General features: G+C 43.7%; 2 protein-coding genes across 5 annotated transcripts in view; both read right to left on the reverse strand.

The window, feature by feature from the left end:
• Positions 1 to 3,327: 3,327 nt before the first annotated feature.
• Positions 3,328 to 13,579, reverse strand: LOC117764619 (natural resistance-associated macrophage protein 2-like). Of its 4 annotated transcripts, none has more exons than XM_034590552.1 (16): positions 13,301 to 13,579; positions 12,673 to 12,762; positions 11,847 to 12,007; positions 11,495 to 11,617; positions 11,169 to 11,288; positions 10,186 to 10,292; positions 10,030 to 10,100; positions 9,864 to 9,931; positions 9,546 to 9,701; positions 9,296 to 9,454; positions 8,910 to 8,996; positions 8,575 to 8,694; positions 8,141 to 8,290; positions 6,686 to 6,759; positions 6,451 to 6,604; positions 3,328 to 5,514 (listed from the first exon to the last, which is right to left on the reverse strand). In XM_034590552.1, the coding sequence occupies exons 1-16, from the start codon at positions 13,320 to 13,322 to the stop codon at positions 5,407 to 5,409; spliced, it is 1,770 nt and encodes a 589-aa protein (XP_034446443.1). In that variant the 5' UTR covers positions 13,323 to 13,579; the 3' UTR covers positions 3,328 to 5,406. The 4 variants fall into 4 exon arrangements, with proteins under 4 accessions (XP_034446443.1, XP_034446442.1, XP_034446445.1 ...); XM_034590551.1 differs by having other exon boundaries at positions 11,495 to 11,620; XM_034590554.1 differs by lacking the exons at positions 12,673 to 12,762; positions 13,301 to 13,579 and having other exon boundaries at positions 11,495 to 11,658; positions 11,847 to 11,931.
• Positions 13,580 to 15,164: 1,585 nt separating this feature from the next.
• march9 (membrane-associated ring finger (C3HC4) 9) overlaps positions 15,165 to 25,361 on the reverse strand; it is a 13,344-nt gene continuing 3,147 nt past the window's right edge. The window contains exons 2-4 of the mRNA XM_034590557.1: positions 19,569 to 19,724; positions 17,062 to 17,254; positions 15,165 to 16,486 (exon numbers count right to left, since the gene is read on the reverse strand). Coding sequence (XP_034446448.1) covers positions 16,158 to 16,486; positions 17,062 to 17,254; positions 19,569 to 19,724 — 678 coding nt within the window. The 3' untranslated portion in view covers positions 15,165 to 16,157. The remainder of the gene's footprint in view (positions 16,487 to 17,061; positions 17,255 to 19,568; positions 19,725 to 25,361) is intronic.

The raw sequence follows: 25,361 nt of genomic DNA on the forward strand, positions 1-25,361 counted from the left end.
GTTTTCCGCGGTTTTGTTTTTCTACGGTCGCGACTCCGCGGGCGCCTGGAAACCGTCCGCGCGCCCTGATTGGACGGCGGGGAGGCAGAGGGGGCGTGGCCCGAGGCATTCCTCCCTGTCCCGCACGCTCCGCAGCGAACACATTCCAGCGCTGCTCCCGCCAATCACGTCCCGCAGCTCGATAAACACATCGGTAAATAATCAGCACGCCGATGGTTACCCCCGCAACTCAATCAACGTAAATCAATAAAAAAAAACTGCGTGTTCGGTTTTAGTACGCAATATGACGTCATGAACTATTGTTATTATTAGTAGTTTGTATTTCGTCCTTTGTAGATTTTGTCTTTTCTTAGTTTTTTGTTTTTTTTTATTGGGAGAAAAAAAACAAAGACCAAACTTTAGAGGAGGTAGATGTACACACACACACACACACACACACACACACACACACACACACACACACACACAAACCCACACACCTAATTCTAACACTAATCCTAAATTATCCTCATTAGGTCTTTGCATTGACATCTTCATGATTTACGTTTTAAGGACTTACTTTTTGTTTCGACTGTGTAAACATGAGTAATATCTGGACCACACACACACACACATACACACACACACACACACATACATATTTGATATGGAGAACAAAAACACTCAGTGTGGTGTAACAGTATTGTGGTTTAGAGATATCTGCACATGCACCGTTTTAAGTTTCTTTATTAAGCATCTTTAAGCACCATACAAATACATTTAATACATTGTTTATAGCACAGTACAATATAATTGAATAGGAGAATTCCACAATGTGTTTGTGAACAGCGTCAACCTCAGGGGGACTTACAGTAAAGTACTTATACAGTACCTGTACTGCATGTAACTGTGTAGAGGAAGTTTCCAGTTTCTCTTTGCAGGAGCCCACAGTCTCCACTGGACATGTCCACATCCGGAGGGTTTGTTACGACTCCAGACGGAACGTGTTCGGGCTGTTCCTCCGCAGAACGTAACGTGTGGAGGTGACGGGGAGAAACCAGTGACCCTGCAGGCCTCTCCCATTCCCCCTCTCACTCCCCTCCAGTGACACACCAGTCTAATGAATCTCTAACTTTGTTTTGCATGGTAAACGCTGCAGGGACTTGAGGCCGGGAAGCAGTTTGTGTTACGGCACCGGACATGTGTGCAACAATACATCAGCCAGGCTCCGCTGCAGCGAGTTCACCGTGACACTGCTGGTGATAAACATGACTTGACATCATGTAACACAATGACTCCATTTAGACTCAGAATCTTCTTTATTTGCGTGTAATTCCAGTAAATAATCAGGAATTAAGTGTTTTATTGATTTAAATAAACAAACTGCACTAAGCTGCAGGCAGATGCTGTTATTTCATCATTATTTTCCTGTTACAGAGTAAAGTCACTTTCTGAGCAACTGGGACTAAACACATTTGTTCAAATAAATAATAAATTGGGGTTTGACACCATGTTCAGCCAGTGTGGTCGATAGTGGGTCCCCAGATATTTATATATACACAACATGGAGGTTCTATAGTTTCTCTCTATCCTCTGATCTTCAGGCTGCAGTGAACAACAATGGTGTGGAATGAAGTAACAGCACATATTTGCTGTATTTAAGCCCATAAAACACACACGTGTCACATGAATGACGCAGGTACACAGCAGTGGTGGGACTTAGGAAAGTATATTTACTTTGTTTCTGTACTTAAGTACATTTTTCATGTATTTGTATTTGTACTTTACTTAAGTGAATTTATTTCCAAGTACTTTTTTTACTTTTACTTCACCACATATATCAGCAAATATCTGTATTTTCTACTCTTATATTTTTTACGATGCATCTTGTTACACGATCACAGTGTTTTTTATATTTGGAATTGATCCACTGATCCAATCAGAGCGAGCAGGTCACATTAGACTCCGCCTCCTGCAGCTGCAGCAACACAGGTGAAGAAGAAACACCTGAAAGACTCGAACATAATGATGTCATGGTTTACACTCAGCAAGTAACTTTAACTATTAATACTTACAGTATATTTAAATGCAAGTACTTACTTGAGAAGTTAACGTGGTACTTCAACCTAAGTACATTCTAAGTCTATTTATTTGTACTTTTACTTGAGTAGAATGTTTGAGTTCTTCCTCCAGTGTCTGGTAGAGTCACATACATGCGTGAGACTGTTTGACTGAAGAAAACCGAGAGAAACAATCAAAGTAAACATGTTAATAAAGGAATAACTGCACAGTTCAGCTTCCAAACACATGTGGACCCATTACACCACGAGCAGCCGGTGCCCACAGTGGCCACAATGCGACGCATAAACAGGAATGGCTCCGCTGTTTGCATTCCTGGTGTCGGACATTTTAAGGCAGCACTGACAGATCTGTGTAAAAATATATACAAAATAAGCACAGACCGCACAGCTGGAAAATGTCATGCGGCTTTAAAGCTGATGCTGTTTACTAAATCAACTTGAAATTCATTATCTTCGCCTGCTCTCTGGAGCATCTTGTCCTCTTCTACACGTGCATTCCTCAGAGAAGACGGACGGAGCGACGGAAAGAGCCGAGGGGTCAAATGGTGTAAAGGAAGGAAGGCCTGGGCTGCTGCAGTCCCACGTCTGGAGAATCCGCCCCTAAAACATGTGACTTCAAACAGCAGCTTCTAATAAAAGCTACATCCATCTTTCACAAGTCGACAGCTACAGAACTAATGCACATGCATGTAGAAAATAAAAATACTGCACTGAGGTTTCAGTTTCAGTCTTTATAACTGATCAGTTCATCTTTGATTCTAAGTGACAACTGGTCAAAAGTTGAGGAGATTCCCACAAGGCCGTCATGAGATATCACAAACAGCGGCCAAAAACATGATATATGAGGCCGCAGTCACCCTGACCTTTGACCTTTGGCCACCAAAATCAAATCAGTCAATCCTTCACTCCACATGAACACGTGTGACAAATGTGAAAGGATTCCCTTAAGGCGTTTCGGAGATATTGCGTTCACAAGTAAAAATAAATAAGTGCTATTTGAGGTCTCTGTGACCTTGTCAATGACCTTTAACCACTAAAATGAAATCAGGTCATCTTTGAATCTAAGTGAATATTTTTACCAAATCTGAAGTTGTTGTTGAGAGATAACTTCCACAAGAATGGGACGGACGGACGATCCAGGAACAAGCGTCCAGAGGAAACAAGGTGAAAGAAGAAGTAAAAACATGAGACCTGATCTTCATCAGAGGAAAAGATAAGAAAACAAATCACGACACAAACAAACGTGAATATTTGTGAAACAATCAGGTGAAACTCTCTGTTCTGCTTTATTGTGTTTGTTCAGGTTGAATTGTTTGTTTACAGCACGATGACACAGTTAATGATTATTAATACGTCTCATTAAATCAACTGTCCCACAGTCCGGAAACAGCAACATGTCTCTTTGCAAAGAATAAATCAACGAGTTACTCTGTTAATCTGTGACAAGTCATCAGCTGTAGCACGACAGCAAAGATACAAACACATCAGTGTGTTAGAAAAACTCATTTTGTTATGAATCAGTCGTAAAGATATCGAGGCCCTGGAGCCAAACCGTCGTCCTCCATTCAGAAAAATAATACAACTAGCAAATAAAAACACTGTTCATCAAGTTATACTGCACAGCAATGACATTGTGAAATTAAAATGCATAAAAATAACAATGACATTAACACACACACACACACACACTGAGTCCATCCATCAGACGTTGTGGTTCTGCTTCTACATTTCACACCAGGAATCCACAGCTTCTGCTCACAGCCTCTACATGCTGCCGTGCATTATGGCCCCTTCCAGTCCTGCTGATGACAAACTAGCTGCTGAAATGTGCATCTGAGCCTCAAGTAGGGCCGGGACTGGAGGGTCTACAGTCATGTGATTTGCTGGAAGAGCCCCCCCCCCCCCACCACCTCCTCCTTCTCCTCCTCCTCCTCCTCCCGCCTTGCAGGCCTGCCCCTGAGTGGCCTCTCCTAGGCAGTGTTTCCAGGAAAGGGGCCTACTGGACAGGCTGTGAGGCCTCGGCAGGGAGACATTGGCTCATTGAGAAAAACAAAAACAGAGAGGGGCGGTGGGAAGACTCTCCCTCAGCTCTTACATAACTCTGCCTCCATGACAGGGAGAGGAGGGAGAGAAAAATAAAAGTTCCACGCCACAATGCAAAGAAAAAACCCGTCCATCCGCTTCTCCTCAGCTCGCAGAGGCTGGGGCTCTTCAGGACTGGAATTCCAGCGGCACTGGAACCAGCAGAGCTCATTTGCAGTTGCACAATAGCTGCGACTCCTCAGACATACCAAGGCCACAGGCATGTGGAGCAGCAGCTGCACGTACAGTTAGAACATCACAGACCAGTCCTGTCGCTGCAGATATTTCTACAATACAACAACACATGATGTAACACACCATGGTATTTAATGTGTTGTGCAGTTCCAGGGGTTGAGACTGGAGCTGAGGAATCTCTGCTGTGGCCTCCGCTGCCTCCCTGTGACCAGAAGAGAAACTACACACTCACAGTATCTGCAGGGCTTCAAAAAAACAATGAATTCTGTTTCCTCACAAAACACGTTTTGAGGTAAAGGTTCTACACTCGTAAAGTTGTTGAGTTAGAGGACTGTGCACGGGAGCGTCAGTCCGTCCAATCAGATCGAGCAAACATTCAGCAAAAAAAACCATTTGAAAAGAACTAGGTCACATAAATTATGGCGATAACGTGGTATTAAGTACAAGTTATTTGTGCACTGGGTACTTTCTGAAGAACGTCCTTCCTTTGTTTGATTCATGTTTGTTCGGCCATGCTGTGTGTTGTTCTGTTTGTGCTCCACACTGTGTGATCATGGTCACTTTAAATAAACAAATGAAAAGGTTAATTAGTGTTAATTTGCAAAAACGATTGAACAAATGCTGCTGCAGAAATAAGATAAAAAAACAAACAAATAAGAAATGAATAAAACATATTGTTCTTCCCGCCTTCGACCTTCAGAAAGGTGCGTAAATGAGTAAACATGATGAACAACACCTGTGCGTTTTGGAGTGAACGTGCACAAGGACAGAAGTAGTAGTAGTTCCCCAATATTGAAATGTGAGGTTCCGCTTCCTGAACAATGTCAGAAGAGTCCGTTCATGAAAATGACATCAAACAGTGAAAAGAAGACTTTTCTTGACGTCCTGACTTCAGAGATGCACAGAGGAAAGTTCATGTGCATCCCAGCTGTCGTACAAAACGACCATCTGACACTTGACGAACTCCTGGAATAAATAAATCAGCACTAAAGAAACGTACATGTGGTCAAAGCTGGTTCACAGCTGCACCTTAGTGACGAGCGTCCACACACACACACACACACGTGCTTCAGGAATCAAACTCCGGCTGCTGCTCGATCAGGATGGTCGTGTCGTTTCCTCTCCGTGTGGTCGGATCCAGCCAAGAAACTCCCAGAGCGATCAGGCACAGCCACACCTGCAGCGCACACACACAGACACACACACACACACACACACACACACACACACACACACAAACACACACACACACACACACACAGACACACACACAGACACACACACAGACACACACACACACACACACACACACACACAATTAATCAGTTATCGATCGATCAGATAGTTAACATCACATTTTTAATACAAAGGTTTAGCAATTCTGTCCAAATGACCTTTTTTCAGGTTTTATCTAAAAGAAGTCCAATGGACTATAATGTAAAATAACACATAAAACATAAAAAACAATGATATATATATAAAGAGGGGAAATTAAGATACAGGTCACAAGTTGATAAAACTCATTAACAATATCTGCACATAATCTACAGATCAATATCTATTATTTCACTGTCATAGAAGCAGAAAACCAGCAAATATGAACACATGACAGGTTTTATTTTGAAAGTTAATTCTGAATCAATAATTACCTCTGACAAGGAATATTTGTTTGTTTGTCTGGTAGTTTGCTGGATTACGCAAAGACTACTCACGAAACTCCACCAAGTTTCATTGTAATCTGTCCAATAGCTTTAGCATAATCCTGCAGACAAACAAACAAACAAACAAACAAGCAAACAAACAAACAAACAAACAAACAAATGCTGACTAAACGTAAACTCCTTGCCGGACGTACAAATCAGGTAAATCCGATTCCCTCTAGTTTAGATTGAACATCATATTTCGACAGGAGATTATGATTTTTTTCTCAAAGATATTTATATCGAGCGTTATCTATTTTTCAATCTGTGACCTCTGACGTGACCTGTGATTCGGTGCACACCACAGTGGAGTGGAATGAAGTCGCCCGAGGTTCTAGTTCCACAAGTTTCCGGTTCACAGGGGGACAAAGTTTAACCTCAGTGATTTACCTGCTGCTCAATCATCTACCTACCAAATATCCCACAAATGTCAGGTATGCCACAGAGAGCAGCGCCGCCAGCACATAGAGCCACACGCTGTCCAGAGTCGTCACGTAAACCACAACGAAGTAGGTGTTGATGGAGCAGACGAGCAGGATCACCGCCCCCCCTCCGATCTTATACACCCTGCACAGAGAAGACCCCCGTGATTAGAGACAGAGGGAATGAAACGAGTGGAGGATCATCTGACTCTGTGATGAAACTTACAGTCCGTTGGCAAACTCGTTCATGAGAGAAGGAAGACTGGTGAAGGTGAGGATGGGAATGAGGGCGAAAGGCAACTGGGAGAGAGGAGAAGAGAGGAATGGGAAATATTAAGTACTCATGTAGAGTCCTTGAGTAAAGTTTTGAAGTATTTCTTTGTTTTTGCTACCTCATTTATACTCCAGGGAATTTAGTTGACAACTTTAGTTACTTCTCAAATTCAGATTAATAATAATAAAACTAGAATCTGTCCGTTTCTCTCAAACATATAAAGGTTCAGAAAAAATGTGTTGAGCGATTTATCTACTTTTTGGAAACAGTTAACAGCTACTGATGAATTCCCCCCCCCCCCCGGACCCCAACTGAGCGTTTATTTTATGAAGTTTTTTTGCTTTTGACTTCACGCGGAACTGTGTCATCACTTCTTATCACTGAAATTAATGGAGCGGAGAAAGAATGCTGTGAAGCTTAATAGAAGAACTTGCTGAGAACCAGTGGAATCCTCCCTGGAAGTCTAAGTGTTTGGTTCTGTTACACGTCTTTTTAATTAGTTCCATTATACTTTATTTTCTTTTTATGTACTTGTGTTTCTCCCTCGTTTTCCTTTCTCTGCAATGCAAACACGCACCGTCACGTTTTAAAGTCATTTCATCTGTAAATGCAGATATTTTACTGCTTCTTCACTCATCTGGGGAAAAACATTCTAAACATCTGCACATGAAGTATTTTCACTGCTCAGTCTATTTCAGTTTGCACTACAATCACACACCTACATCCTGTCCACCCTGGGCCTGTCAGACTGCATACTTATGTTGTGTGCTTATCTATATAGTATATATAACATTTCAAATGTTGTGTACTTATATTTTGTCGACGTATATGTCTACTTATATGTCGACACCGGTGATCAGAGAGAAACAGCATCTTTCCATCTATGTCCTCTGCAAATGTCAGATTTGACAATAAAGACTTGATCTGTTTTGTGGCTTAATGCTTCTCTGATGTCTGATGCTGCTGTTCAAGGTTAAAGGTCACAGTCACTGTGACCTTTAACCTTTGCAGGAATTTTAGAAAGATCAAAACTGATTCAGCAGGTCCAAGCTCCAAAAACACTCCTGTGTCTCTTTAAGTTTCTAACTTTTAACAGACAAAAGTCACAATATATAATTTAATATTAAATATCCACAAATCAAATATGAACATTATTGCGGCTCAAACCCTTAAAAACAAACAGAGCTCAAAGAAGAAATGTGTTAGACTCTGAGATTAATTAATCAGGTTATTTACAGACTTTAAACTGGAAACTGATAAAGACTAAACTGATAAAAACTAAATCCAAAGAGCCGCTTTATTTTAATTATATGAATGTTTGTAAGAAGTGAAAACAAACTGCTATGAGATGAAGGTGCTAGAGAAGAAGGAGGAACCAGCCAGAGGTGGAGAGAAGTGGAACCCGACCTGCATGCTCTGCAGCACGTTCAGGAAGTCGTTCATGCCCGTGAGACGTTGCACGTCCTGGAAGATGGCCACCAGCAGGGTGGGGGTGATGGCGATGGAGCGGGTCAACAGCACCCGAGCGAAACGCGACCAGCGCAGGTTCAAGAAACCCTGAGGGCAGGAAACACATCAGTCTGTGACATTTACCACAGACACAAAGACGACCTGCACCTCGCTCACATTCCACAGACGCTTTAATGTACAGCTTCATAAACAGGCTAAAATTCAATAACACCATCAGACTGGAAGTATTTGTTATGAGCATGAAGGACACGGCTGACATTTCCCCTGTGTGTGTGTGTGTGTGTGTGTGTGTGTGTGTGTGTGTGTGTGTGTGTGTGTGTGTGTGTGTGTGTGTGTGTGTGTGTGTGTGTGTGTGTGTGTGTGTGACTAACCTCCATAACAAACTGTCCAGAGTACGTTCCAGTCATGGTGGAGCTCTGACCAGCTGCGAGGATCCCCACGGCCCAGATGTAGAGCGCCACTGGGCCGAAGAAGCAGCCCAGCACCACTCCCTGACACACACACACACCAGCACCATCAATAGAATCAACTCAGGAAAACAAACTCAGCAGAGTCACACACCAGAAAACCAGCAGAGTCTCATTGGGCTTTAGTTAAACCAACAGATGGACATGACAGAAGATACAAGTTTGAATTTAAAGCTGCTCAAATCAACATTTAAAACTAGAAGGTCTCAGATCTGAGGTAAACATGAAAACACTCTCACCCCTTTGTAGATGTCCACCTCCAGAGTTTGATTGTCCGGAGGGAACAGATGTGAATGAGGACTTCCTGAATCATTGCAGACGTTGTGCTGGAATAAAAAGAAACACAGATCTAGACCAGAAGGCCCCAAAAACAAAATGACACACACAGATTGAAGCTCCACAGATGGAAGCTCCACAGACTGAAGCTCCACAGACTGAAGCTCCACAGATTGAGGCTCCACAGATTGAAGCTCCACAGACTGAAGCTCCACAGATTGAAGCTCCACAGATTGAAGCTCCACAGACTGAAGCTCCACAGATTGAAGCTCCACAGATTGAAGCTCCACAGATTGAAGCTCCACAGACTGAAGCTCCACAGATTGAAGCTCCACAGAGCGACACTCACCACCTCCATGTTGGTGCGACCGTAGAAAGCCTCGGCGAAAACAGCCACCACGAAGACATTAATGAGGAAAGAGATGAAGAGGGCGATGGTCGACTCGATGAAGAAGTATTTGTTGGCCTCTTTGACTTCCTTCCTGTTGGTTCGATCCACTTCTCGAGACTGAAAGAACACGTGTGATGACGAGCTGTTACACTGTGAAGTTTAATAAAGGGAAAGACGTGACTCTGAGGAGATCATCCAGCAGGTTCACCTTGACCAGAGCAGAGTGGAGGTAGATGTTGTGAGGCATGATGACGGCTCCCACGATGCCGACGGCCTGAGTCATCTGAACGGGTCCACAGCCCTGGCAGTACGGAACGAACATCCCCTTCAGCAGCTGACCCTGGTCCGGACTCACCGTCACATACTGAGGAAGAGGAGGAGGAGAGTGTTGTGTTGTTCATGTGTGAAAGGTGAACTCCAGAGAAAGTCCAGACCCAATGTGTGTAATAAGGTGGAGCTTGACTGAATTCAAGGGGACAGTTGGGTGTTGGCGGAGTTGAGATCTCTACTTGTTAAATGTTTGTACCTCATATCCAAACGTGATGGCCATGACCGTGATGAGTAAACCAAAAAAGGCTTCCAGCTTCCTCAGACCTGCACAGAAGAAAACGTATTTCATTTTAATTTGACACTGATCCACGAGCAGCTGTTGATGACGTGTGAGGACGCGACAGGAAGCGACCACAACGCACCGTACTTGTCCAAGAAGAGGAAGACGAAGGTGTCGACGATGGTGATGAGGACGCCGCCCCACAGGGGAATCCTACACAGACACACAACATCAACTTGTTAAAGCTCTCGTGTGGCCCAGCGGTCATCATGTCCATGTTTGAGTCTGATCACACAACCTGCCGCTGGAGAGGAGGTTGAAGGCGATGGCACAGCCGATGACCTCCTGCATGTCCGAGCCGATGATGGCCAGCTCCACCATCAACCACAGGATGACACGCGGCACCTGGACAGACGACAGCGTCCGCTCAGCGGTTTTAAACACGAAGCACGTTCAACAAGGAGCATGGAAACAAATGAAAAGTGTCCAACATCTTTCTGATTCTAATAAACTACAGTAATAAACTACAGGAGGAGGAAGAAACAGGGCGGAGTCTATTTTCCTTTTATAGTTGCTATCAACAGTTTCCCTATAACGTAAAAACTTAATTTAGATCCTATATTTTATTATTGTGTCATGTATTGAACATGCCCAGATCAGATGAGCTTCCAAGAGAACATTAAGAAAACCAGATGCCAGAATAACAGCCCAGTGAAAATAGATCAAAAAGGGAAATCAGCGACATAAATAACATGTAATACTAAACAAATAAACCCTGCAGATGTTTTGTCTACGCTTTAGAAACAACAACCTAAAACTTTATTTAATATAAACATCATTAATAATCCTCAATAAACATTGCTACTGTAAAAAACATGGCTGCCTCCATAAAGAGGACCCACTCCTGATGTAAATATAAAGTATTTCAATATAAAGTATTTCAATATAAAGGCCCATTCTAGAGTAAAGAAAACAACAATTCATACAAGTGAGATGAAACACACCAGTGAAAACATCACTGGGATTATTTCATATTCAAACTCGATCAATAGATCCTTTCACCTAAATCTTACGCACTGAACCTTTAGATAATCCAGGATTTGCAGCTTCTGTAAGAACAGAGCAGGTTGTGCAACGAGACCGTTTCAGTGAAGCAGGATTTCATCTTAAAGCTCCTGTTGAACGTTCCTCTGATAGAAACCCTGACGTGTGGTTGTGTTCAGGATCAGGAGCAGTGAGACCTGTCATCACCTGCTGGGATCAGACCTCTCACAGACTCACCCGGTGGTACTGGCGGTTGCAGACCTCGGCCAGGTGCATCCCCGTGACCACGCCCAGTCGCGCCGCCAGCCGCTGCAGCAGCAGGCCGATGATGGTGGCGCCCAGCAGCACCCAGAGGAGCTGAGGACAGAGCAGGTTCCTCCATCAGGAGCTCAAACAACACGTTTCAATCTGTCACGTTCACATATAATCCCACAGTTTGAAGTTCACGCTGTTACGACCCAGTCTCAGAATCAGTGAGGCCATTTGTACGGGTCTCCTCGGTGGAGGTAATCAAATACAGTCCGCAGCTTGATTCTGAAAACAGTCGTAACCTGCAGCCTCACCTTGAATCCGGCTTTAGCACCGGACTGCAGGTCGGACTCGATGTTCCCTGGGTCCAGGTAGGCGATGCTCATCAGGAAGCCCGGCCCAGTGAAGGCCCACAGCTTCCGCAGACTGAAGCTCGTCTGCTGGAGGGAAACAATCAGGAAGTCACCTCCAATTAGTGGGAAACATGGATTCAAATCCTCTGTCACAGTAAATTATGTTTGTCAATACCAACATTTTCATGAAATAAAATAGTTTGGTACTTTTACTCTTAATTGAGTATGTTTTTGTCTATTTATTTGTACTTCTACTTTAATAAAATGTGAGAACCCCCCTCGACTCTCAGTAAATATCTTTCCACCGTCTCACCTCGCTGTCCTCGTCGGGGACAGGGACCTTCTGGTCGAAGTACGTGGTGGCAACAGGATCATGGTTGTGTTTCTGGAAGAAGACGGAGGGAGCGGCGCCTCGGTGAGTGTGTGTCGTCTGGATCACGCTCACACACTCTCTCTCTGCCGCCACATCTGGAGCTAAAATATCACACAAACATGGTGGAACTGGGAAACATCACCCACGGATATGCACAATGTAGAAAAAACACACACACACACACACACAAAAAGGAGTTTTATCCATGCTGACCTAAAAGTGAATCATCAAACTTTTAACACCTACAACTTCAAGTTACTGGGAAACGATCGGAAGCAGCTGGTTCAGCAAATTTTAATTTTATTGTGTGAAGAAAGTTTGAATCCAGGGATATGGGAACGTTCAGCTGTTTCTCAGGATAGGTGAAGACTTTGGCCTGATGGTGGCGCTGCAGAAACTAAAAGTTTCACAAGGACTCAGGCTCTGGTCCTCATGAACATCTGTACAAAACTCTATGGTTATGAATACAACAGCTGTCGAGAGTCCTGCAGCTCAACATATCCAGGATCTGTTTCTTTATCCGTCTTCACTGAACCTGACATCGTCCTGAACCATGAAGCTGGTTATCCACAGTTCACTCTGGGATTTCTCATCATGTGACAGTGACTTTCAATATGGGTGAAACGTAAATGATGGTCACATGACCTGGATGTGTGGACCTCTCTCTGTCGTACAGACCCTGGACTCTGAGCTCGACATGTAGAATACAGAGCTCCTGCTACGTCCTGAAGCAGGAGCAGAGTATTTGACCATGAGACGTCCTCACCTGGTGCTGCTGTCCGTACGTCCTCCTGGCAGCTGGGGACACTGGGCGGCAGGGACGAGATGTGGAAGCTCTCGGGTGTGGGATCTCTCACTGGAAGCAGACAGCTCATTAAACTGGATTATTGGATATATTAGAGGATCACAGAGAACCCAGCAGATATGATGTCTATCTATCTATCTGTCTGTCTGTCTGTCTGTCTATCTATCTTTCTATTTATCTATCTATCTATCATGTTATGTCCAGTCGATAATAATAAACTTTCTTCATACTAAACTTTCCCAGAGTTACACAGTTAAAGATGAACAATTAAAACAGGAGAAATATGATCAGTTCATTGATTAAAAAACTGAATATATCTCAAATCTTCATTAAGTCTTGTTAAAGGTGATTTGAAGAAGAACCAGAGGATTAAATGATAATACATCTCAGAGCTGTATCCTGGTATTTAACGCAGTTATTAAAGCAGTTTATATGACAGGAAATGATAACATAAAAAAACACTGATCACATGATCAACGTGGACTTCGTCACAGAATAAATCTTGAAATGCGAAGATTAAACCTCAGAGATATGAAAAGAGGTGAGATGCATCACTCGTTTTCAGTGAGAGGAGACGAGCGAGACTCACCTGAGCGCAGGAAGGACAACATCTTCTTCTTCTTCTTCTTCCTCACCTGTCTCCTGTCTGTCTGTCTCCTGTCTCCTGTCTGTCTCCTGTCTGTCTATCTCCTCACTCAGTAGAAAACAAACATTCCACTGTTTCACCTGAATCCGGTAAATGCTTCATGCTCCTCCTCCTCCTCCTCCTCCTCGTTTCCTTGTAGTTTCCAGAGGAATGAGAGGAGGGAGCAGGTTGAACATTGTTCCCTGAGAGGAGGAAGAGGAGGAAGAGGAGGAGGAGGAGGAGGTGTGGACTCACCGGACAGGTAGGTCAGGAGGAGGAAGAGGACAAAGGACAAAGGACACAAGACAAGTCACAGATGTTTGTCCGGTTTCGACCACGTGACCTAGTTTACAAACTAGTCTGAGCTGATCCAGCTGACTGGCAGACTATCAAAATAAAACACACCTGCTTATTATTTTATCACTATAAATATATAATTATATATAATTGAAAATCAAATAACACAATTTCAAAGTAACTCGTGCGGCATGTTCTTCATAAATATCTTAGTCTTTACTTTCAAAATAAAAACATCAGTAAAGACCGTTTGTTTACGGGCTCCAACTTTCAAAATAAAGCATCAGGGGCATTTCTGTATTTAAATAATAGACACTATTTATTTATTTATTTGTTTGCACCATTATTATAATAGAGGAATGAATGAATAATTTACAGTTAAGCTGTGTGAAAGGTTTTGATACGTTCGGGATTTAATGAGTTAGTGTTATTATCAATAATAATAATAATAATACATCTTATGAGATATGAATGATATTGAAACATGTTCACAGACTCAAACACTCGTCTTGTAAAGTGAGTCTGTATGAAAGGTATTGATATATCATATTATTATTATTATCATTATTATTATTCAATCTTATGAGATATGAATGATATTGAAACATGTTCACAGACTCAATCACTCGTCTTGTGTCTGCTGCAGGAGGTATAGCGCCCTCTAGCTGCAGAGGAACCGTGTGTTTTGTGTTCACGTCCAACAAAGAGATAAGATGGTCTCACCCTGAGCAACACGAACCACCACTGGGTGGCGTCAGAGGCTGAGATCGTTCTTCACTGATCAACACAAACCAGGAGCTGCTCATTTCCTCCAGTGATGGATTCAGACACCTGAGGGTCTGAGGTGGAAACACCTGAACCCCAGAGAGGATCTGTTCCATTCAGCTGCTCCTGGACCGGACTCACCCAGCAGCTACATGGAACTCAGCCACTCACACCTGAGCATCTCGTCCTGTGAGCCGTCTGGTTGGAGGTTAAAGACGTTTGTCATCTAACTGCAGAATTATGTTGATTCTGAAACCTGAATCAGAAGAAGCAGAAACTATAAAGATGTGTTAGACTGTTACATCAGGGAAAAGGCTTCACTCAGCGAGTACTTTAGCTTTAAATACTCCAAGTAGATTTAGAAGCAAGTACTTTCATACAAGTAGAAGTGACTTAAACCTACAAATGTGTAGTTTCTGATGATATAAAATCTGCAAATCATCACATGGGAGACGCTGCAACCGGAGGACTTGAGGTTCAATCGCTTCAAATCACCAAAACAATTGAATAACTGTTAAATTGGTTGCTGGTTAATTATCTGCGGATCCACAAATCGATGAATGAAGTCTATCTGTTGCAGCTTTAATCTGATCAGATGACGTCTGGGTGTCGTTCACCTGAGGGAGAGTTTCCCGTCAGGAAACACGTCCGTAGACACATTGGAATAAACAAAGGATGATCAGTTTGTATTGTCCTGAAACCACAGGAGCTCACAGTCACACCTCACATGCTCTGAGCCACAGGAAAGAAGAGGCCGAGGGAGACCGATTATCATGAGATCGTCCGATCCCCGTTTTTAATCCAATAGTTTTTCTGAATCAGCACACGGCAGCAAACAATCTGCATCTGAGCCGAAAGAGCTTGAACACACGCTGCCGCTTGTCACGTCGACAAAAAGTTGGTGCGATGAAGTCAGATGTTTTCAAAGTGTTTATTTTGGCAAGCACCATTCGAAGTAGAGCAAATCTGTCATGTGCTTCTGTTATGTGATGAAGAATAAAATTATATACCCATGCAAAATTCCCTGTGAAATGTACATACGCTTCTTTATTGCAGAAAGGTTAAGTGTCACTGAAATCTCACTGATTTCTCTTTTTTATTTTGTGTCTTTTTTATGTTTTCATTTTTTTTTTTTTTAACTTGTAATGACTTATTGTTCCGTCGCCTGCTCGGTGTCGCCCTCGTGTTTGTTGGTTGGTTTCAGTTTTCGGTCTTTTATTCACCAGCATTGATCAGCTTGTAGAAATTTTAAAGATCATTAAACATAGTCGTCTGGAAATGTATGTCTGTGTTTCACGATTTCCTCTAAAATCATACATCCGTACAAAATCAAAGTGAGTAAAAAAACACAAAAAAATAAAAGAGGAAGTAAGTACAAATCAAAGCAAGAGGATCATAAAGAAAAAGAAACATGTCTCTGTGCATCCTGATATTGAAACTGGAAAAATCCTCGCATCATCTCGGATTCGGTTATAAAGCCCGTTTACACTTTTTTCCCTCCTCACAATTCTCGTTTGATGTCTTTTAATTCTTTTTCGTCCTTATTGTCATCAGTTCTTTAATTATTGAAAAGGAGCATCTGGCTTCCTTTTGTGGTACGAAACAAGAGGAGAAATCCTCCGGTGTGTTGTCTGTTGATGCTCCGGGCATCGCTCGGCTCCTCTCAGGAACCCGTCGCCTACGTCAGTCTGTATTATTCAATATTAGCTCATTTACATCTGCACTGGGAGATGAGGTCTGTCCCTCTGCACGGCCCGACTCATACGGTGGTGACCCTCATCACCACCTCCCGGTTGGCGGTGGCGCTGATCCGCGGGTGGTTGGGCCTCAGCTGGCTCAGGATGTGCAAGATGGTGTAGCCACAGTGGTGGTTCAGAATAGTTCTTAGCCTCCTGCTCTGTCGCCCGCCGCTGCTGCTGGCCAGGCCGTGAGGGTTCCCGCGAGAGCCGCGATTCCCCGCCTTGCTGGAGCTCAGCGGGTCGCCCAAGTCCTTGGATTTCTCATAGTTCAGAACTTTCCACTGCTGATTAACAGCCTGCCATCGTTTGAAGATTCGATACACCGATGATCCCTCGTGGATGATGAGGCCTGGGCAGGGAGAGAAAGAGGAAACAGGGTGAAGGACGGCCCGTGTATTCCCACCGCGTTACATCAAGTGCTGTTCTAGAAGAACATAGGTAGCCACTTCCCAGCTCGCCTGTGGATGAGAATAGACAGTTGGCAACAATCACAGTGCACAAACCTGACGCCATCTGTTCCCTGTGTTGTTTTACACAGGCGACTCACGGCCACTCGTGAACAGTCGACCAGGTGACTGCTGGAAAACAGTCTCCTGCTCTCTGAGGCATCATCAGCGTTTGGCCGACGTATGCACCATCTGCTTATTTCCTTTTTTTAAAAATCGCACGACCTTAACCAGCAGAATGTGAAGTGAATACATGCTTTTGTCACCATGTTTGTTTGTCCTTGCATAATGCAGCTAATGTTTATTAATATTTTTGTTGTTGCAAAGCACATCCTGTTTCCTTTGCTACTCCTCTTGTTGCATAATGCATCTCTCCATGCTGCGACACCTCATCCTCTTACTATGTGATGTTGTTATCCACTGATCCTTTCAGGCTTTTTATACCTCTGCTGTCGGAGGTTTCAACGTTTTCCTTTACCTATGCAGACGATGTCCATGAAGCCGTACATGCCGTAGCAGATCTGGAAGAGCAGGTCCTGGCGCTGCCACTTGGCCGAGGGGCTGAGGGAGGACCAGATGAGCCAGGAGATGCTGGCGATGAGGAACAGGGAACCCAGGATGATGGCGGCTATCTGCACCTTCTCGATCACTGTCAGAGAAATGGCCTGCCACTGGAAAAACAAGAGGAAACGTGTTGATCAGCGGTGGGAGAAGAGCTCAGAGTCTGTACTGAGGTCAGAAGTCCTGAGTTCTGCTCACGTCCAAGTTCATTTCTTTTTCTAAACTGTCTTCACCAAAAACACACGTGTCCTCGTCAATTTAACAAAATACGAAGCTGCAAGAAACACAAAATAAAGGAAAGATGACAGAGATGCCTTGAAATATGTAAAATCTTTAGTGATAATATGTCAGAACAGTTCATGTTCAGTAGAAATACTGTAACATTATGTATGAACAGAACCAATCGGTTGTGGAGGACTTCCCCCGCCTCCGCCTGAGGATTGAACTGATGAAGGTGGACGGGGATGAAACGGAGGAAGACGACGACCACGATCAAATAGTGTTTGGCACGAGGCCACGTGCGTTTGAGCCCACAGTGAATCTTCACCGGATGAAACAATGTACAAACGCCCCTGAGGGCCGGATGAGTCACAAAACATTTGAAACCATTAAACTTGAAGAGAGAACATGATTTGGATGTAAAAAAAAATACTATGATAGTATTGTTTTTGACTTATATTTGGCAAATAACAATAAAACTATAAAACCACTATAACATCACTTATTTATTCCTCCCTTCAGTCCAACAGTCTCCTTGTGAAACCACATTTAAATTCACTAGATCTGGATTTTTTTATTTGGAGCCGCACCAAATTACACAAACTCATAAATATCAGTCCTGTAATCGTGTGAAGATCCATGAATTATTCCCTGAGAAATCAAAGAAAATGCTGTAAAACCATGTTTGAAGAAAGAGGAAGAATTAACGGCTCCTTCCCCGACTCGTGTTGCGTCGTAATCCTCACAGTAGTTTCTGTGTAATCCTGCTAACTAGCAGAAAACACAACCTCCTTCTTGGCATAAGAGACGGGATTAAAACTGGGGGAAATTTATTTTTCATTTCATGGGGCATTTAAAAAATAAAAATACTCGTATCTGTATAACTGCTGTTTTAATTATACTGCTCATGATGTTGTACGATGTTTAATGCACCAATGCAGCTTGAATTAGGTATTGGTCAAATATCCAAGGGTCAAAAGTCACAGTGTAAATCTAAAGGGGCTTTGAGATCATTCATGGGAAATAAGAAATAATATCTATCTTTTTAATTACTTTCACAGAGGAGGTTATTTAGCAGAATTACACAAAACTCTGAGCTGAGATCCAGGGATGTTTTGTCTTTAACGTTGTGAGATCTTCACACATCTTCGTGGATTCCTTAGAGAACTAGAACGGGACTTTGTGAAAAGATTCTTAGATCTGCCCCCAAAAATGTAGAAAGAGTAATTTCTTCGTAATCCTGCTCACGAACAAACGTATAAAAGATAAACTCCTTTGGTGCAGATCTGAATAAAAATCGAGTACACACACACACCAACACATTCCTCAGTAGGTTTCAGAGCGGCTGGCTGCGTCTGAGGAGGAGGGCAGAAGGACGGTGACGCAGGGGGAAAGTGTGTCAGCACCATATGACCACATGAGGAGCGCTGGGTCTGATACTGCAGCGTCTGGACGTCGTGTGTGTGACGGTGAAACCACTTCTCCACTGACCTGAGCGGCGTCCCGACCAATCCCAGGGTTCGGTGTGCTTCGGTAACAATCGCTTTTCAAAGATCGGTAACGACGAGCGATGATACGACCGATGCTTGAGTTTCAGGCGTCAAGTCAACCTGACAGCTAACGAGGCCCAATGTAGAAACAGACAAGTTGTCTATGTAGGTTTCTCCCTCCACCACAGAGGTTCTGTTTCCATTCATGTTTGTTTGTTTGTCGGCAGGATTACGGAAAAATTACACAACCGATTTCCATAAAATGTCTTGGAGGGGTGGGGCACGACGTTGGAAATTACATTTTGGTTTCGGATCTGGATCAGGGAGCGGATCCAAGATATTTTTTCACATTGCGAGATACGATCATTTCCTTGATTTCCCAGAGAAGAATTCATGGATCTTAATAAAACTAATCAGACATGTTTAGAGGAAATAAAAATCTGTATCTGGTGAATTTACACGTGGTTTCATGTTGGAGGTATGAACTCCACTGAGTGACATTATAGTTGTTTATGTGTCACCGTGTAGTTTAAAGTCATTTAAGTCATTATTAGCTGTCAGCTCTGTAGATTGGAGCAAAGTCAAAAGGGATATTTTTCAAATTGAAAGTTAGTAAGTGATAGGTCCCCCCTGGATCCCCCCCCCTGGATCCCCCCCCCCCCCCCCCCCCCCCCCCGGCCCCGGCCCTGGTCTGTGTGCACCGGCTTCACGTTACCTGCAGAGGGTTCTTGGTGCTGATGGCCAGGACCTGGTACTTGAAGTAGCAGAGCTCACAGCTCCAGGAGCCCCTCTCGCTGATCCAGCGGATGAGGCAGGGCTGGTGGGTGCAGCGCACCGAGCCGTCGCAGCGGCAGGGGCTCAGCAGCTCGCCCTGCAGGACACGAGGGAAATGAACATCAAATATCATTCAGATACTGTCAACGTGCTCTGATCTCTGTGAGCGACACAATCGTTTAGTGAGGTGAGGATTCAGAAAGTGTGTTTGTCCTCGATGGTGCTTTGGATTCATGGTCAAGAATCTGTTTGTCCAAAGGGAGCGTATGAAAACTACATTTTTCACTTTCCCCCCAAAAAACCAAACCCTTCACGGGGTTGTTGATATTTTCTCAAACACAATCTCACTAAAACTTCGACACAGGAATAGTTCAACATTTAGCGATTATTCACTTTATCAGTCTTCTCTCAGAAAGAAGGGAAATCATTTCATTTACCACAAAAAGGTTGAACTGTTCCTTTAATCATTAATAAATAAGGAGGGAGTCTACAGCATAAAGAATTTAACACCATGTGCCCTGATTTGAACTCAACGACTTTTCTCCACAACACAAAAACGCACGTTAGGAGTGAAATTTGAATTTTTCAGTCTCTTTTCTCACAGATGTTGTGTCTGTGTCGTCAGTGATTCAGGACTCAGGTGAAACTGAAATTATATTAAATTTATATTGAAATTATACTGAAACTTTACTACAACGTAGAAATGAGAGAAGACGTCAGAGGAGATGATGTGTGAGACATGGAAGAAAGAAAGAAATGACAGATAGATCGACATTTTCACCAGTTGTCACTTGCGCTCAAAGATGAATTGATTAGAATTCAGGGGTCAAAGGTCAAAGGTCTTAAAGAAAGATATATGTATCCTGACAGAGGCTGGAGACGTGAACCACAGGGAGGTGGTTTTCATCCGGTCCCTGAGAGACGGGCGACCGTTGTCTCTTCGGCACCACGACATCACCTGAAGCCTGTTGGCGTGTTCGCCACATTAAGGATGACCACATTCAGGCTGTCAGCGCCATTCAACGTCAAACCTCCGCCCAGTCACACGGTCACTCGTCTGATGGCACGCTACACGTCCACATCCTCATTTCACATCATATCTCACCTTATCTCATCTCACCTTATCTTATCTTATCTTATATGTCTTGTATCGTATTGTTTTGTGATCGTATTGTTTTGTGATCGTATTGTATAATTTAGGGGAAACGTAGTTTGAGCTGAGAAGGATCCACCCGTTGGAGCCTTGGTTTCTCAGGGAGGAGAGGATGTACTTCTCGGCTGCATGTGAAGGAGCCTTGGAAACAGTCCATTCGTGCGACTGTGACATAATCGGGCTTCAAATGCAGCCTCAGAAGGAGGCAGCTGAAGTTCCTCTGGACAGCCGGGGACTCGAGATGGAGGACGGACCCAACGTGGGTACAAACTGATGACTGTTAACACAACTTACTGATGGGAAATCATTTCAAAGTTTCTTCTTTGTATTGACTTCAGATCAAGTTCAATGAAAAGCAGGTTAAAATCTGCGCATGTCTGAGAACAAATTTCCAAATTAATGAAACCCTCTGTCGGCGACTCAGAAATGTGAATCACGTTTGCAGTAACTTTCCTGGGAGTTGAACCGACTCGGCTTCAACCGCGTTGACGAAAATAACGCTCCATATTTTTTTTTTCTGTCCATCTGCCCCGCGCCGTTCCCCCATCTGGCTCGTTTGACCTTCCCACTTATAATAAAAGACTTCAAGTGTCCCAGTGCATAAAAGATGGTGTTTGGCAGATGAGCCACATGCCACTCATAAACTTTAAAATAACTCGCCTGCTGACACTATACAGACAACACAGAGAAGGTCAGAGGGATACGAGCAGCCAAACAAAAACTATATGAAAGCAAACATTTCTAAAATGTCAAACTGTCATTGAGAGGTGTGTGTGTGTGTGTGTGTGTGTGTGTGTGTGTGTGTGTGTGTGTGTGTGTGTCTGTGTGTGTGTGTGTGTGTAAACAAAGACGTCAAAAAGCTGTGGTTATAATTTCAAACCATCAACTTGCACAGACGTAAATTTACGTGTCGTCCAAACACACCAGAGGGATTTTCTCTGCACATGCATCCAATTAACACTCTTCAGTCCTGGCTACATGCAGAGACTCGTGTTATTTGCCTGCACGGTTCTTCAAAGTGCCTCGGAAATCAGGTCTGAGCTTCGCAGTCTGAGGGAGAGAGTCGTCTGATGTTCAGAAATACTGATCCTCCTGCTCGAGATCACAAGACGCACACGGGTGAGTGTAGCTTTGGGAAACCGAAGCGAACGTGCGAAGGTTGTTTTTGATTTATCGTGATGAATCTAAACGACTGAAAACACAAATGCTCTCGGGTGACAACTCTGTTCTGAATCTGCAAAACAACCTCGGAGGTAAACACACGCCTTGTTTCCAGTTTAATGCAAGAAAACATAACACAACATTTACCAGATAATTATAAAACTATCAGAGATAATAAAGCAAGTTGTTGTTGTTCAGGGCGTTTTCAGGACTTTTTATACCGACTCAATTAGTTTCAAATAACCGAGAGAACATTTTTTTATGAAATGCGTCTTTGCAGATTTGCAGATTCAGACTTTTTTTTATCTAAAGTGTAAAAAACACATGAAAGCAGGATGTTCATGGTAAAAGAAACTGGGCCACGCAGGGACATGTTGAGTTTGAGTGAATAACACCAGCAGTGAAGATGCATCACTCGTGAAGTTAACCTACTTCCACATTTTAAAGGATGAACCTGGAGATTTTCTTTGTTTTTTCCTACTTTTAACAAAACGAAACCAGAAACCGAACAACATCAGTCTTCCTACACCGTTTGAGAAAAAAACAACAGACGCTAAATATATAGATCCAGGTTTAATAAACGCTGAAGAGTTTGTTGTGCTCAGGTGAATATTCACAGCAGCAGGGTCGTGAAGGAACCTGAGGAAGAAACTGAGGAAGAAACTGAGGATCTCTACTGTGTCGTTAGCGTCTGACCCACAAACAAAAACTACAACACGAGTCGTTTCAGCTACAGAGACATTAACGTTCAACTGACGTAGCCCTCTAGTGGCCATTTGTTCAATGTATTTAAATGAGACGTAACGAACTGCACCAAATTACTCACACAATAATTCCTGGATCTGTTCCCTGAGCCGTTAAACCACATCCCTCCACCGAGTTCCATGTTAATCCATTGAGTAGTTTTTTTACTTTCAGACAAACAAACAGCCAGAGGAGCACGAAGCCTGTTTTCCACTGACTTCTATCACTTTCTGGCTTTTGTCTCTAATGTGAATGGAAACAATGCAGCTTCACTCCGGAGTCAAACCAGTAACAAAGGTTTGTTTCTGCTCCAGCTCCGATCGGAGGAGATAGAAACAAGACACCCGGGGAAAATATGCTCGTTTCTTTTGTGTTCTTTTAGTGTTTTACATCTTGGGAACAACCGGCGATCGTGATTTTCTTCTTCATATCGTGATAAATGCAACACGGGCAAGACGGAAGGTGACAGAGGAAAAGAAACTGTCTGGTTTACCCGTATTTAAAAAAACCTGCGTACACTCGCTCATTGGTGTGAAGAAATTCATAATTTAGCAAAAACTAAAAGAGGAAAGACTAAGATAAAATAAAATAGGGTTTTCCTCTTTTCGTCGATATTCATCGAAGGGTTGGATATTAACTACGCGTACGCAAGATGGCCGCTTCGGTGCGTAGCTTGTGCACGTCCTCGGAAAGTAACTTGACATGTACGCAAGATGCAATACCCACATAACAGGTCGGGGGCAGTAGCGAGTCCTTGACAGGGTCAGTGGTCACGTTAACAGACGGCGACAGACAGAGACGGAGAGTTTTGAAGACAAGCTACATCACCAGGTCTGGAATTATACACATCTGTTTGTTTTCTGTCTTGATCTCAACATTTGCTAAGTGTCTTCGAGTGTTGACATCTTTGTTGCTGTTTCCTGAGAATCCAGACGTGGTAGAAAAGATCGATATGAGTCAACGATTCTGAGCAGAGCACTTTACTGGTTTCTGTGTCCTCCACTGGAATCCGTCAGTAACAAGCGTAGTGAGCGGGAGGTTGATGGGTAAGTTCTGGCCTAATAATAGTAACTTTATTTTTATAGCACATTTCAATTCAAGTAGCAACGTGCTTTACAAGAAACAATCAGAGTAAGAATAAATAGAAAACCTCCGTCCTGCAGACAAAGATTTACATTCAATCCCAGTCTACTTATAAAAGTTGTTTTCTGACCATGAGCAAATTGTTTTTGTGCCAAAACCTGAACCACATCGTTACAGGGATTTATTTTCTATCAGTTCCTGCAGACACAGCGCTTGTCACTCTGTTCACATCAGAAAACCGTTTGTTCCGTTGGGTAAAGACAAAGAAAACGTTTTGTTTTTCTATTTGTTTGTGTTTGTGGACACTGGAGCTCTGAGGGAAATTAAAAATCACAAGCAGATCAGTTCGTTTTCAGTCTTTCTACTGGATTTGATGAATGTAGCACATGAGAGACATATTCAAAGACAAGAAGACACAACAAAGAGGTCACACACACACACACACACACACACACACACACACACTTCCTGCTCGGCTGATCTGGCGTGGGTTTGTCCCTCGAGGCCGCGTCACAGAGCGTGAAGGTGTTAATTTGGCGTGTCACTTCTATGACTAAGAACATGGTCTCCCTCCTCAGCTCTAACCTTTAGACTGAGGTTTCCGAGGTGCCGCCGCCGCCGCCCGACTCCAGACTGCGTGTCCCCGGAGGAGAACGCTGTCGGGCACGACGAGAGAAAAGGGCAGGCAGGGGTGATCACCACCTCCACCGCCACCAGCTCCACCGCCGCCCCTCCTCACTCCAACACGCCTGTGCTCCCATGCAGACCTAAGACTGCTGGTCGCCTCCAGCCGGCTCTCACACCGAAATGTGGACAATGTGAAGTGGAATCAGTGGCCCGGCCGCTGTACCACGGCACACGCTCTCACGCCTTTGACAGACACTTAATAAGGACTCATACTCTATGCAGCACACAGAGCAAGGTGATTACGTCTGCAGGTAATTGGCCCGCTGACAGCGACATGATCCCGGCCCCTGTTGTGACCTGCCTGAATAATGAAATAACAATAAAATGGCAAACGTTGTCCCTCCACCCGGCTCCCGAGGAGGAGTGAGGCACCTTTCCTCTGTGCGGGGGGGGGGAATGGAGGGCTGTAAGACAAATATAGTGATATGACAGCGAGGAGCTGATGTGGCGGCGTACAGTCTCGGGGTTTTCCCACAGTGCTTTGTTTGCTTGCTCTTTGTCTGAAGCTAAAAGAGGCAGCTCAGAGCCATGATGCTCGATGAGTCACCTTGCCGAAGAGTCCAAAGCCCAAAACATCTTTCATTAAAGGGAGACGCTCGAGTGGGCAAGACGGCAACCTGGGTTTGATCCCCGTCTGTAACACCGAGTGGCCTCGTGTCGAAGAGAAGCCTGGACTGATTTATCCACTTTACTACGTCTCACAATGGAAAGTCCAAGGCAGATGTCATAAATTAGCACATGGGCTGTAATAACACTATACGCCGATCTTAGGGAAGTGACTGAATGGTAATATCCATCTGTGCTCCTGCAGGATTTACAGTGTTTCTAATTATCTCCGGCTTCAGGACTACCTGCTGAGCCAGGCGGCACAGGTTTCTGCACATCTGGCGAGAGCCGCGTTTGGCC

The sequence above is a fragment of the Hippoglossus hippoglossus genome, chromosome 7 (assembly GCF_009819705.1).
Source record: "Hippoglossus hippoglossus isolate fHipHip1 chromosome 7, fHipHip1.pri, whole genome shotgun sequence".
NCBI lineage: Eukaryota > Metazoa > Chordata > Actinopteri > Pleuronectiformes > Pleuronectidae > Hippoglossus > Hippoglossus hippoglossus.

What these genes read in the sequence shown, in the direction of transcription:
- LOC117764619 (XM_034590551.1), bottom strand. Translation starts at nt 13,322, where the DNA reads ATGTTGTCCTTCCTGCGCTCAG. An exon ending in AGGTGGACATCTACAAAGGG is followed by an intron (nt 8,695 to 8,909) that starts GTGAGAGTGTTT and finishes TGTGTGTGTCAG; the next exon opens with GGAGTGGTGCTGGGCTGCTT. An exon ending in ACGTGCTGCAGAGCATGCAG is followed by an intron (nt 6,760 to 8,140) that starts GTCGGGTTCCAC and finishes CCTCTCTCCCAG; the next exon opens with TTGCCTTTCGCCCTCATTCC.